This window comes from Amblyraja radiata, chromosome 21 (assembly GCF_010909765.2).
Source record: "Amblyraja radiata isolate CabotCenter1 chromosome 21, sAmbRad1.1.pri, whole genome shotgun sequence".
Taxonomy (NCBI): domain Eukaryota; kingdom Metazoa; phylum Chordata; class Chondrichthyes; order Rajiformes; family Rajidae; genus Amblyraja; species Amblyraja radiata.
In genome coordinates this window covers 43,557,513-43,571,813 of record NC_045976.1, presented here as the reverse complement: position 1 = coordinate 43,571,813, position 14,301 = coordinate 43,557,513, and the positions used below count along the sequence as shown (strand labels likewise).

Below are 14,301 nucleotides of genomic sequence, written 5' to 3'. Positions count from 1 at the left end.
ATCATAAATTAAATGAGATTGCAACTCTACGAATGGGGAAAGAGAGACACAAAATGCTGCTGTAACTCAGCAGGACAGGCAGCATCTCTGGACAGAAGGAATGGGTGATGTTTCAGATGAAGAAGGTTCTGAAGAAGGGTCTCGACCCAAAACGTCACCCATTCCTTCTCTCCAGAGATGCTGCCTCACCCTCTGAGTTACTCCAGCATCTAGAGTAAATCAGCATCTTCCCACACAAAACGTCAAGTCTGGTAATGCAGTTTAGGGTGTGTTCTGTACAAGGAATGATAATTCCCATGGTGGGGGTGGTCACAAACACATGGACACGGGTTTAATGTGAGGGGGGGGGGGAGCTGTAAAAGGGAGCTGAGGGATTTCAGCTACCTCGGTACATGTGACAATAAACTAAACTCAACTCAATGTGGGTTCATGCAGAGTTTCTGATTTCTTTCACACACAGTAGTATTGTACAGAGACAGGCCATTCAGCCCACCATGTCCATGCTGACCCTTCCACACAATTAATGGTTCAGTTGCCTGATAACAGCCGGGAAGAAACTGTCCCTGAATCTGGAGGTGTGCGTTTTCACACTTCTGTACCTCTTGCCCGATGGGAGAGGGGAGAAGAGGGAGTGACCTGGGGTGAGACTGGTCCTTGATGATGCTGCTGGCCTTGCCGAGGCAGCGTGAGGTGTAGATGGAGTCAGTGGAAGGGAGGGAGGTGAGTGTGTGTGATGGTCTGGACTGCTGGCCTTGCCGAGGCAGCGTGCGGTGTAGTTGGAGTCAATGGAAGGGAGGGAGGTTGGATTGTGTGATGTTCTGGGCTGTGTGACTCTGTGACTCTGACCAGAATAAAGACATTCTTGCCGCAGCGTTCCTGGGGTTTTTATGGTGAGTTTGTTCTTTAATTTACACTTTGAGCTGAGGCTGAAGTGTTGGTTAGAGAGCTGATGGTTTCTGCTCCAGTGGCTTGGGAAGAAAGCGGAGAGCTGGATTTTCCTGTCAGTGCAGAGTTCGGCAAGAGCTGGGAGTCATTAACTCTCTGCACAGCATCTGAACGGGCGCCAGCTACAGTTACACAGCGAAAGCTCGTAAATCTCTGCATATTGCAAATCATTACCAAGCTCTTGAAACAAGTGCTGAATGAGGAAGACAAGATTAAGGGAGACGAGGGAATTTTGTCCAATATCTGCTATCACAGCTGATGGCTTTCACGTATCAAATGCACTTAAAACTTTGGAAAGTTGCTGATTCAACTGAGATGGGTTTGCTTGCCTGAGTGTCACAGAGAGAAACATCGTTGAAGTGCATTTTGTGCGTTAGATTAATCAAAAGGGCACAGCTTTGTAGGAGTAACTCTAATACTCAGTGTCAGCAGTGGGAATTAGCACCAACTTCACAGGAAATGTCTCGCAGAAACTCAGTGGCAGATCCCGACACCAGGACTGGAGTTTACAAACACATCCAGATTGGAGGAGCAGCCCATATTTCAATTGGGCAGCTTACAGGCCAGTAGTATGAACATTGATCACACATAAAGTAACCCTTGCACCCCCCCCTCTCTCCGTCCCGCCCCCACCCTAGTGCTCGTACTAGTTTCACTGTCGTCCTGTTGAGTCTCGTTGTCTGTAACTCGTTTTCACCGCGGCCCACAGCCACCAATGGCCTGGTTCCTTCATCATCGTTACTTTGTGCATCTTTCATTCATTTGTTCCATATCTCTCTACATCACCGTCTATATCTCTCATTCCCTTCTCCCCTGACTCCGTCTGAAAGGTCAAGGGCATTTAGTTGTCATATGTACCGCTGATGGAATAATGGCATTCTTCTGAAGAAGGGTCTCGACGCAAAACGTCACCTAACCATGTTCTCCACAGATGCTGCCTGACCCGCTGAGTTATGGTGCAGCAGCATCTATGGAGCGAAGGAAATAGGCAACGTTTCGGGCCGAAACCCGGAAGGGTTTCGACCCGAAACGTTGCCTATTTCCTTAGCTCCATAGATGCTGCTGCACCCGCTGAGTTACTCCAGCACTCTGTGAAACGTCACCTATCCATGTTCTCCACAGATGCTGCCTGACCCGCTGAGTTACTCCAGCACTCTGTGAAACGTCACCTATCCATGTTCTCCACAGATGCTGCCTGACCCGCTGAGTTACTCCAGCACTCTGTGAAACGTCACCTATCCATGTTCTCCACAGATGCTGCCTGACCCGCTGAGTTACTCCAGCACTCTCTGTCTATCTGAAGTTTACATTTCCCAGTTTAGAGTCATAGAGTCGTACAGTACAGAATCAGGCCCTTCGGCCCAACTCATCAGTGCTATCCAAGATGCCCCATTGTCCTATTTGCACCGGTGAAATGATCAAGAACTACATGCATTTACTCAGCACCTTGGACAGAGCACAGGGTCCCTGGGGTCGTTCACATGAACAGCGGCACTGTGGAGCAGTTGGGAACTAAGGTGGACGTGCGAGGAGAGGAGGGGGATGTGGGTTCGCAGGTCGACCCGCATGTCCAAGGAAGGCAACGGCTGGAGGCCCCGCAGCGGCTTGGGGCTAGCCTGGATCGGTCAGCGCTCAGGACAACTTACGAACTGGACTATGAACATGGATCCTCATGTACGCGGTCTCAGTGGACAATCGCCGATGGCAACACTCTACTGGGCTGTTGGTAAGAAAATAATTTCACTGCGCATTGGCACTTTGCACAGGTGACTATAAAACACACTGACCATTGAACCATGGAATCAATGAACTATTGACCATTGACCATTGGACCATTGACCATTATAGGTGGATCGGCTTTGGAATCACCGAGGCACAGAATGTTGAGAATCCAACGCTGGTGAATGGGATTAATGTAGATGAGACAGCATAGCCCTGCTGGGCCAAAGGGCCTGTTCTGTGAGCGGGAGTTTTTTAATCCACGCAGGATTGGGCAGGACCACACTTTGGCCATTACCCTGTCAGCGTCCCCTCCTCCTCCCATCTCCCTGGCCATTTGACATCACCCCCCCCTCCCCCTTTAAAAGAAGATGAGCAGGAATTTCTTTAGCCAGAGGGTGGTGAATCTGTGGAATCCATTGGCACAGACGGCTGTGGAGGCCACAAGTCAGTGGATATTTTGATAGATTCCTTGATTAGTACAGGGGGTCAGGAATTATGGGGAGAAGGCAGGAGAATGGGGTTGAGAGGGAAAGATAGATAGCCATGATTGATTGGTGGTGTAGACTTGATGGGCCGAATGGCCTAATTCTGCTCCTAAAACTTCATTGAATCAGCAGATTACAATTGCTGTTGCTTCTCCTAATCAGAACCACATTCCTTATGGAAAGCGGAGTCTTTGTAGAATACATTTTTAGACTTTAGAGATACAGCACAGGAACAGGCCCTTCGGCCCACCGAGCCCGCACCAACCAGCGATCCCCGCACACTAGCACTATCCTACACACACTGGGGACAATTTACAATTTTCACCTACGAGAATTAACCTAAAAACCTGCACGTCTTTGGAGTGTGGGAAGAATCCGGAGCACCCGGAGAAAACCCACGCAGGTCACAGGGAGAACGTACAAACTCCGTACAGACAGCACCCGTAGTCAGGATGGACCCCGGGTCTCTGGCGCTGTGAGGCAGCAGCTCTACCCGCTGCGCCACCATGCCGCCCGAATAGGAAACCAAACGTTGAATATCTCTTGAGCCCCGCGATTGACCAAGGAACACATCTCTTGGCCACAAAGTCTGTGCCAAACATGAATCCAAGACCAACTCTAATCTACCTGCACTGAATCTATATCCACATCTCTATTCAATAGCCTCTCAAATTAGTGTAGAGATACAGCATGGAAACAGGCCCTTCGGCCCGCCAAGTCCATGCCGACCAACAATCACCTGTTCACACCAGTTCTCTGTTGGCCACTTTCACATCCACTCCCTACACACTAGAGACAATTTTCAGAGGGGCCGATTAACCTACAAACCTGAACGTCTTGAGGATGTGGGAGGAAACCGGAGCACCCGGAGGAAACCCACGCAGGTCACAGGGAGAAGGTGTAAACTCCACCTGAGGTCGGGATCAAAGCCGGGTCCCTGGTGCTGTGAGGCAGTGGACTCTACCGTTGCACCACTGTGCTGCCTCTAAATATGATTCCTTAAATCTTACCCTGTCCAAGCACAAAGTAGCCAGCACTCAACCTTCCAAAGCGTTATTTCATTCTTCCCATCAGCAGCTCCCCCAAACACACAACTTGACTGGCACCTGGCCAATTGTCGCCATTCTTCACCTGACCTGGTGTTTATTTCCAAGATAGACACAAAATACGAGAGTTACTCCAGCATTTTTGTGCCTATCTTTGGTGTAAAGCAGCATCTGTAGTTCCTTCCTGTACACTGGTGTTTATTTCTGTTCCGTGGGGGTGGGAGATTGCAACCTTCACGTGGTCCGCCCTGTTTCGACGAATGCAATCAACCCGGCGTGCACAATCAAATAAGATCAAATAGAACAAAGGTAGACAAAAATGCTGGAGAAACTCAGCGGGTGCAGCAGCATCTATGGAGCGAAGGAAATAGGCAACGTTTCGGGCCAAAACCCTTCTTCAGACTGATGGGGGGAGGCGGGGAGAAGAAAGGAAAAAGGAGGAGGAGGAGCCCGAAGGCTGGGTGATGGGAGGAGACAGCTCGAGGGTTGAGGAAGGGGAGGAGACAGCAAGGGCTAACAAAATTGGGAGAATTCAATGTTCATGCCCGCAGGATGCAGACTCCCCAAGCGGAATATGAGGTGCTGTTCCTCCAATTTCCGGTGTTGCTCACTCTGGCAATGGAGGAGGCCCAGGACAGAGAGGTCGGATTGGGAATGGGAGGGGGAGTTGAAGTGCTGAGCCACCGGGAGGTCAGGTAGGTTCTTGCGGACCGAGCGGAGGAGTTCGGCGAAACGATCGCCCAGCCTCCGCTTAAACACATCAAATAGAACAAGTTGTCCTACAACTTTAGGCTATGCACGCCACACGCAAGTGGAAGAAGAAGATTTCTGTTTGGTAAAACTGTCATGTGACAGAGAGGACATTTTTAGACATGAGTGTAGATGGAACTATGACATTTGTTCCTGTAAGCAATCTTTGATTCGATGATAATCGCAATTTCATGTGTTCCCTTAATAAACATGCTAAAAATGGAGCAGGCAGCAGCATCTGTTGAAGGAAAAACAGTTGCTATTTAAACCTGCGATGGATTCTGTTTTTACCGAAGATAGACACAAAGATGCTGGAGTAGCTCAGCGGGACAGGCAGCATGTCTGGAGAGAAGGAATGGGTGACGTTTCGGGTCGAGACCCTTCTTATGACTGGTTAGGGACAAGCGAAACGAGAGATATAGATGGTGATGTGGAGAGATAAAGAACAATGAATGAAAGATATAACACAATTGGAGGAACAGCATCTCATATTTCACTTGGACAGCTCACAGCCCAGTGGTATGAATATTGATTTCTCTCACTACAGGTAGCCCCGGCATTCCCTCTTTCTCTATCCCTCCCCCACCCAAATTACACCAGCTTCTCATTTTCACCCAAACAAACAGCTAACAATGGCCTGTTTAAAACTGACCTAAAAAAAGGGGAGAAGAGGGAGTGGCTGGGGTTGAGACTGGTCCTTGATGATGCTGCTGGCCTCGCTGAGGCAGCGTGAGGTGTAGATGGAGTCTGTGGAAGGGAGGCTGGTTTGTGTGTGTGACGGTCTGGGCTGCGTCCACAATTCTCTGCAATTTCTTGCGGGTCTTGGATGGAGCTTTTCCCAAACCGTGCTGTGATGCGTCCCGATAAAATGCTCCCTACGGCACATCTGTAGAAGTTGGTGAGAGTTGTTGGGGACATTACGGACTTCCTTTGACCTTGTAAGTTGATGTTCTTCCTTAGTCGTTGCTTCACTATGGGTGGTCCAGGATACAGTGGTTTATGGGATCAATCTGACTTGTGAAAGGGATGGCTATTTGAATACTTGTAGTGAGAACCGTGGTCCATGCTTCTCCAAAAACACCACACTTTAGTGGAGTAAAGATCAGCTTCTGCTATCTGCTCCCAGAACCCCTGCTGTCTGAACAATTTAACAAACACTCATGGACAGCAAACAAAATCCCAAACTCAACGACATTTGTTTAAACATGAACAATGAAGATTTAAATGTAAACATATGATCAAAGTGGAAGCTGCAACAAAAACAAACATTATAAAAAGAATATGTTTTTAGTTTAAATTCCATGTTGAAATAAGCTGACTCAAACTATATTCATGAAGTTATTTTATAATGGTCACGCAGTTAGCGCGGAAACAGGCCCTTCGGCACAACTGCCATTGTCGTTACGGACAGGCCGCCACCACCACTTGTCCCGTCAGCGTCGCGCGGGTTTAAGGGGATGTTTTGTTGTTTTATCGTTGGGCATGTGGGGAATTTCCTGCATTGGGAAGCAGATGTGGTGCTGGAGGAACCTTCATCACCAGACGTCTGTTTCACGTGACGCCACACTCTCCCACAGTAACCCCCCCCCCTCCCCATAGTACCCCCCCCCCACAGTACCCCTCCCCACAATACACCCACCCCAGCCCCCCCCCACAATACCCACCCCCCCCACAGCCCCCCCCCACAATACACCCCCCCCATAGCACCCCCCCCATAGTACCCCCGCCCCACACCCCTCCCCCACAGCCCCCACCCCACAGTACCCCCCCCCCCACAGCTCCCAGTACCCCCCCCCCACAATACCACCCCCTCACACAATTACACCCCCCCACCCCCCTCCCACAGTCAACCCCCTCCCCCCCCCTCGGGGACCACTGGTGGGAAACAATACCATCTACCTCACTGGAGACCTTCAAACTATCTTCAACCAGACTTTACTGAACCGTCTTCCCATTACTCTGTATCGGTGCGTTATGGATGGCCTGATTGTAGCCGTGTACATTCACACAATTAGAACACGTGTGATCATACAACTACACACGTGTGATCATACAACTACACACGTGTGACCATACAACTACACATGTGTGATCATACAGCCAGACACGTGTGATCATACAGGCCCTGTATGAAGCTAACTTTCCCAGCACAGATTCAGAAACAGATTTAGTCTGCGGCACGCAGAAATCACATCAAGGTTCACAGCTAATCGCGGAGAAGAAGTATTTTTGTCACGTTCCCACCAACATAGCACCATGTCTGCGTGTTCATGTGCACTGGGGGCTCTCCAATAATGCTGCCATCTCACATTTAATGAATATATTCAAGGAACGTTCGCACCAGCTGCCTGTCAAAGATGCAAGGTTGGAGCTGTTGGCAGATGAAAGATAAACACCAGTGGGTCTGGATCACACAGTCACAGAGTGATACAGTGTGGAAACAGGCCCTTCGGCCCAACTCGCCCCACCTTGCCCACACCGGCCAACATGCCCCATCTACACTAGTCACAGAGTGATACAGTGTGAAAACAGGCCCTTCGGCCCAACTTGCCCACACCGGCCAACATGCCCCAGCTACACTCGTCCCACCTGCCTGCGTTTGGCCCATGTCCCTCCAAACCTGTCCTATCCACGTACCTGTCTTATCTTGTCTTACCTGTTTTTAAATTGTTGCGATAGTCCCTGCCTCAACTACCTCATCTGGCAGCTTGTTCCATATCACCCACCACACTTTGTGTGAAAAAGCTACCCCTCAGGTTCCTATTAATTCTTTTCTCCCTTCGCCTTAAACCAACAGTATGTCCTCTGGTCCTCGATTCCCCTGCTTTGGGCAAGAGACTCTGTGCATCTACCCGATCTATTCCTCTCATGATTTTATACACCTCTATTAGATCACCCCTCATCCTCCTGCGCTCCAAGGAATAGAGTCCCAGCCTGCTCAACCTCTCCCTGCAGCTCAGACTGGTTGTTGAACTATTTCACTCCTCCAGCACTCTGTCTGGCCTCTGGCTGTGTGCGTGTGCGTGTGCGTGTCACGGTCTGTGTGAGACCTTTTCCTTTCAATGAAAGGCTTGTTCACAATGCATGCCCTCAATATCGTTAAACAATAGCTCGGCAAATAAACCCTCTCATCTATCATGGCGTAGATCTTTGCTTGTGGCAATAATGTCACTTCCCAGATTAGCTCATGTTTAAACTGTTAATCAGTAGAGTGTGACAGAGCGGGCAATAGCAACCATACACAGTTTGCAGCTAATACTCAAGGAATGAAACCCAGAGGGACTCGATCAGTACCGGTGTCAGGGGTTACGGGGAGAAGGCAGGAGAATGGGGTCGAGAGGGAGAGATAGATCAGCCATGATTGAATGTTGGAGTAGACTCGATGGGCTGAATGGCCTAATTCTGCTCTTAGAACTTAAGAACTTGTGTTTGAGACAAGTTTGCAGTGGAATAAAAATAGAGTAGTGACTTTGATAAGATAACAGGCGGGGGCAGGTTAGGTGTTATAAACTCACATCCTCCCTGCTGCCTGCATTATCCACGCTAGCTTGTTTGTGGAGAGAATAATCTCAAATAAAGATACAGAATGGATTTTAAAATGGATCCAAGTCCTTCAAAAGATACCAACTACACTGCAGATACTGACACCAAGTGTCTGTTTTAATGATGTCATTAATCATTATGCACAAGGATGTGACCATGTGGTGGTGAACCATCAACCTAGATGTGATAGGAGCAGAATGAGGCCATTTGGCCCATCAAGTCTACTCCGTCACTCAATCATGGCTGATCTATCTCTCCCTCCTAACCCCATTCTCCTGCCTTCTCCCCATAACTCCTGACACCTGCACTAATCAAGAATCTATCTATCTCTGCCTTAAACATATCCACTGACTTGGCCTCCACAGCCGTCTGTGGCAATGAATTCCACAGATTCACCATCAATAGACAATAGGTGCAGGAGTAGGCCATTCAGCCCTTTGAGCCTGTACCGCCATTCAATGTGATCATGGCTGATCATTCACAATCAGTACCCCGTTCCTGCCTTCTCCCCATATCCCCTGACTCCACTATTTTCAAGAGCCTTATCTAGCTCTCTCTTGAGAGTAACCAGAGAACCGGCCTCCACCGCCCTCTGAGGCAGAGAATTTCACAGACTCACCACTCCCTGTGAGAAAAAGTGTTTCCTCGTCTCCATTCTAAATGGCTTACCCCTTATTCTTTAACTGTGGCCCCTGGTTCTGGAAATTAATTCCTCCTCATCTCCTTCCTTTTAATTCTGAGGCTGTGGCCTCTGGTCCTAGACTCTCCCACTAGTGGAAACATCCTCTCCACATCCACTCTATCCAGGCCTTTCTGCTCCTCTGACTTGTGGTCTTATTCGGCGTGTGAAGCCGCTCGCCAGAGGTTGTCGATGGGCCGACGTGATGTCGATGGAGCACGGACTAACATCACGGGGATTGACAACGGAATGTCTGCAGATACTCCACCACTGCACTTGCTGCAACTGACTGACGCTTAATTAAACGCTGCACACACATCAGTGGTGGTGAATGAGTTAGTAGAATGGGTATCAGTAGTGAATGTATCTGTAACCATCTCAGCTTTATACTGCGTCTGGTGATAATAATAATAATAATGGATGGGATTTATATAGCGCCTTTCTAATACTCAAGGCGCTTTACATCGCATTATTCATTCACTCCTCAGTCACACTCGGTGGTGGTAAGCTACTTCTGTAGCCACAGCTGCCCTGGGGCAGACTGACGGAAGCGTGGCTGCCAATCTGTGCCTCCGACCACCACCAATCACTCACACACATTCACACACATTCACACACAGGCAAAGGTGGGTGAAGTGTCTTGCCCAAGGACACAACGACAGTATGCACTCCAAGCGGGATTCGAACCGGCTACCTTCCGGTTGCCAGCCGAACACTTAGCCCATTGTGCCATCTGTCGTCCCTCATGATACCCTCATGAAACACTCAATCAGACATGTTGAAGGTGGGGGGGGGACATTCCTTCCATTGCACATGGCTCTGGAGCACAGGAGATATCCAGGGGGAGTAGGCCACTCTGCACATCAAACCTGCTACCCCACTCAAAATGACCCTCCATTACATTGTCCCCTTCACACTCTCCCCCCCCCCCCCCAGATCACTCCGTGCCTCTAGTGGCCAGCACCATGGACCCTCTGAACCTAGGAAGTTCCTCTCATCTCAATCCGTACATCTACAAAATGAAGATAGACACAGAGAACATGGATAGGTGACGTTTCACAGAGTGCTGGAGTAACTCAGCGGGTCAGGCAGCATCTGTGGAGAACATGGATAGGTGACGTTTCACAGAGTGCTGGAGTAACTCAGCGGGTCAGGCAGCATCTGTGGAGAACATGGATAGGTGACGTTTCACAGAGTGCTGGAGTAACTCAGTGGGCCAGGCAGCATCTATGGAGAACATGGATAGGTGACGTTTCACAGAGTGCTGGAGTAACTCAGCGGGCCAGGCAGCATCTATGGAGAACATGGATAGGTGAAGTTTTGGGTCGCTTTACCCCCGTCACCCCAGTTCCCCATTACTGCTCTCACTCTCTCTGCCATCATTAACACGATTCCAGCAACGTTTTGGAAACTGTTTCTACAGCTGACGGGCTTAGGCAGGGTGGAATTAATAGCAGACATCATTAAAGATCCAGGTGCAGACAAAACAACACCCTTTATTTTCATTGAAACTTTACAGAGTTCTCTGGGTTCCTGGGTTTCTATATAAAACAGATCCAATTCAGCTGTGCTTGAAACGAGGCAAGAATCAGGAGTGTTTTATCGTCATGTGTCCCAGATAGAACAATCTTACTTGCTGTTGCAGAACAGAACATAATACACTGTAAACAATAAAATACACGAGAAACAAGCTTCAATGTGTGTGTATACAATGTACACACTTTGCTGCCCGTCCCGCTGAGTTACTCCAGCATTTTCTGTCTATCTTCGGTGTAAACCGGCATCTGCAGTGCCTTCCTACACATATACACACACAAACACACACACACGTACACACACACGTACACACACATACACACACACACACGTACATACACACACACGCACATGTACACACACAAACACGTAACACACACACGTAACACACACACACACGTAACACATACACATGTACACACACACTCACACACACATACACATGTACACACACACACACGTAACACACACGTAACACACACACACACGTACACATAAAAAACAAACGATAATAGTGCAAAAAGACAAAACCAATGCCCCCAAGTCTATGTAGTTCGCAGCTTATTTGGAGGTTGTGGAGTTCAAGAGCCTGATGGTTGTTGGGAAGAAGCTGTTCTTGAACCTGGAGGCCAAGGTTTTCAGGCTCCTGTACCTTCTTCCCCGATGGTAGCAGCGAGATGAGAGCGTGGCCAGGGTGGTGTGGGTCTCTGATGATGCTGGCTGCCTTTTTGAGGCAGCGACTCCTGTAGATCCCTTCGATGGTGGGGAGGTCAGTACCTGTGATGGACCTTCGATGGTGGGGAGGTCAGTACCTGTGATGGACCTTCGATGGTCGGGTGGTCAGTACCTGTGATGGACTGTGCAGTGTCCACCGCTCTCTAGATTCCTTCGATGGCCTACATTCAGAACCAGCCACAAATTACACCAAATGTAGAATTGTATTTCCCCCCTTTCAGACCCCTGACTTGGCCGGTGAGTGGCCGGTGAGTGGCCGGCGTTTGACCGATTGGGTACATTTCCCCAGTCACACCGCTACATGTACAATGGAGCTGAGAGTCACTGGTCAACAGCGAGCAGCTGGTTCAGTTCAGATCCGTTGAGTTTATTGTCACGTGTACCGAGGTACAGTGAAAAGCTTTTGTTGCGTGCTAACCAGTCAGCGGAAAGACAATACATGTTTACAATCGAGCCGTCCACAGTGTACAGATACATGATAAGGGAATAACGTTTAGTGCAAGGTAAAGCCAGCAAAGTCCGATCAAAGATAGTCCGAGGGTCACCAATGAGGTAGCTGGCGGGGAAATTAACACCAAAGACCAGAGATGGAGACAGACACAGAGTGCTGGAGTAACTCAGCGGGCCAGGCAGCATCTGTGGAGAACATGGATAGGTGACGTTTCACAGAGTGCTGGAGTAACTCAGCGGGTCAGGCAGCATCTGTGGAGAACATGGATAGGTGACGTTTCACAGAGTGCTGGAGTAACTCAGCGGGTCAGGCAGCATCTCTGGAAAGAAGGAATGAGTGACGTTTCGGTTGAGACCCTTCTTCAGACCGAGAGTCAGGGGAGAAGGAGTCTAGAGATATGAAAGGGTAAGGTGTGAAAACGACAGATCAAAGCAGATGATGTTCAAGGAATTGAGGAATGGTTCTTTGTTACCATTGAAAGCCATTGCTGATGCTGGTGTACACAGACTGGTCTCGACCCAAAATGACACCTATTCCTTTTCTCCACATATGCTGCCTGACCCGCTGAGTTACCCCAGCTTCTATCACGGCTCGTTGTTGGCTGCGGGGAAGTTGACAACGAGGCATGCAAACAGTAAAATTAACCAGGATGACAGTGAAACTAGTTGGAGAACTAGGGTGAGGGAGGGAGGGATAGAGAGAGAGGGAGAGCAAGGGTTACTTGAAGTTAGATAAATCAATATTCACTCTGTCTGAAGAAGGGTCTCGACCAGAAACGTGACCCATTCCTTCTCTCCAGAGATGCTGCCTGTCCCGCTGAGTTACTCCAGCTTTTTGTGTCTATCTTCGGTTTAAACCGACATCTGCAGTTCCGTCCTCCACTCAGTATTCATACCGCTGCCCGAGCGGAATATAAAATATGGAAGCTCACGACGAGATCCTTCACCGGTACAGGCAAGTCAATCACCGCCAATATCTTCCTCCCAGCCAGGGAGCCGCGCTAGTCCTTCAACTTGTCAAGTACAAGGCTTTATTTAGCACAGTTCACAAGCAATGTGGTCCGTAGAAGGGTCTCGACCCGAAGCGTCACCCATTCCTTCTCTCCAGAGATGCTGCCTGTCCCGCTGAGTTACTCCAGCATGTTGTGTCTATCTTCGGTGTAAACCAGCATTTGCAGTTCCTTCCTATACAAGACTTGTCCACCCGTCTAACATTAAAGTTTGTGTGAGAAGGAACTGCAGATGTTGGTTTAAACCGAAGATAGACACAAAATGCTGGAGTAACTCAGCTGGTCAGGCAGCATCTGTGGGGAGAAGGAACGGGTGATGTTTCAGGTCGAGACCCTTCTTCAGTCAAGAATGTGTTATTGCCATGTGTCCGCGACAGAACAATGAAATCCTCACTACAAGCAGCACAACAGGACGTGTAAACACACAGTACACTGTCAAACAATGTCATACACGAGAAAAAATAACGAAAAGCTCATGAATGTGTGTTTAAAATTACTCACCAGAGCAGCGCATTCAATAGTCCCGGAGATGAGAGCCAATCTCTGCACAAAACTCCCCTGGCTGGGCGCGGTATTAATAGCAGGAAGGAGTTAAAGCGCAGACACATGCAGACTGCAGGAACATTATCCTGCTCGTTCCCAGTTGACAGAGTACTGCCTGGCCCCCGTGTGACAGCGCCGGACCAGCTCTGACTATCAATCAGTGTGGGCGACACGGACACTTTTACCCGCCCGCCTGCCCGCCGGGTGGAGCCGGCTCAGAACGGGGCATTCACCTAGCGCCAAATGCCCAGCCCCAAACCACCAACAGCTCAGTAACTGGAAAGTCCAAAGACAAAGGAACAAATCAGAGCTACATTCACAGCAAGCTCCTAGAGGCAGTCTGCGGATTGATTCAGAGTTAACATTCACAGAGTCACGGCGTGGAGGCATCTGAAGAAGCGTCCCGACCCGAAACGTCACCTATCCACGTTCTCACACAGATGCTGCCTGACCCGCTGAGTTACTCCAGCACTCTGTGAAACGTCACCTATCCATGTTCTCCACAGATGCTGCCTGACCCGCTGAGTTACTCCAGCACTCTGTGAAACGTCACCTATCCATGTTCTCCACAGATGCTGCCTGACCCGCTGAGTTACTCCAGCACTCTGTGAAACATCACCTATCCATGTTCTCCACAGATGCTGCCTGACCCGCTGAGTTACTCCAGCACTCTGTGAAACGTCACCTATCCATGTTCTCCACAGATGCTGCCTGACCCGCTGAGATATGAACGTATTATTTCTAAAGGTCTATTAGTGAATTGCGTGTTTAGTTCCAGGCCAACTTTACCCAAGGATTGAACATAAACAAGTGTAGTTGAGACGGGCCCAGGGTTGAATACACAGCCCTCCCTGCCC

At 49.2% G+C, this 14,301-nt stretch overlaps 1 protein-coding gene across 1 annotated transcript in view; it reads right to left on the bottom strand.

The window, feature by feature from the left end:
• The window catches only part of sema3a (semaphorin 3A), a 126,425-nt gene extending 112,648 nt beyond the window's left edge, over positions 1-13,777 (bottom strand). Inside the window, exon 1 of the mRNA XM_033040218.1 lies at positions 13,403-13,777. Coding sequence (XP_032896109.1) covers positions 13,403-13,415 — 13 coding nt within the window. The 5' untranslated portion in view covers positions 13,416-13,777. The remainder of the gene's footprint in view (positions 1-13,402) is intronic.
• Between the last annotated feature and the right edge of the window lie 524 nt (positions 13,778-14,301).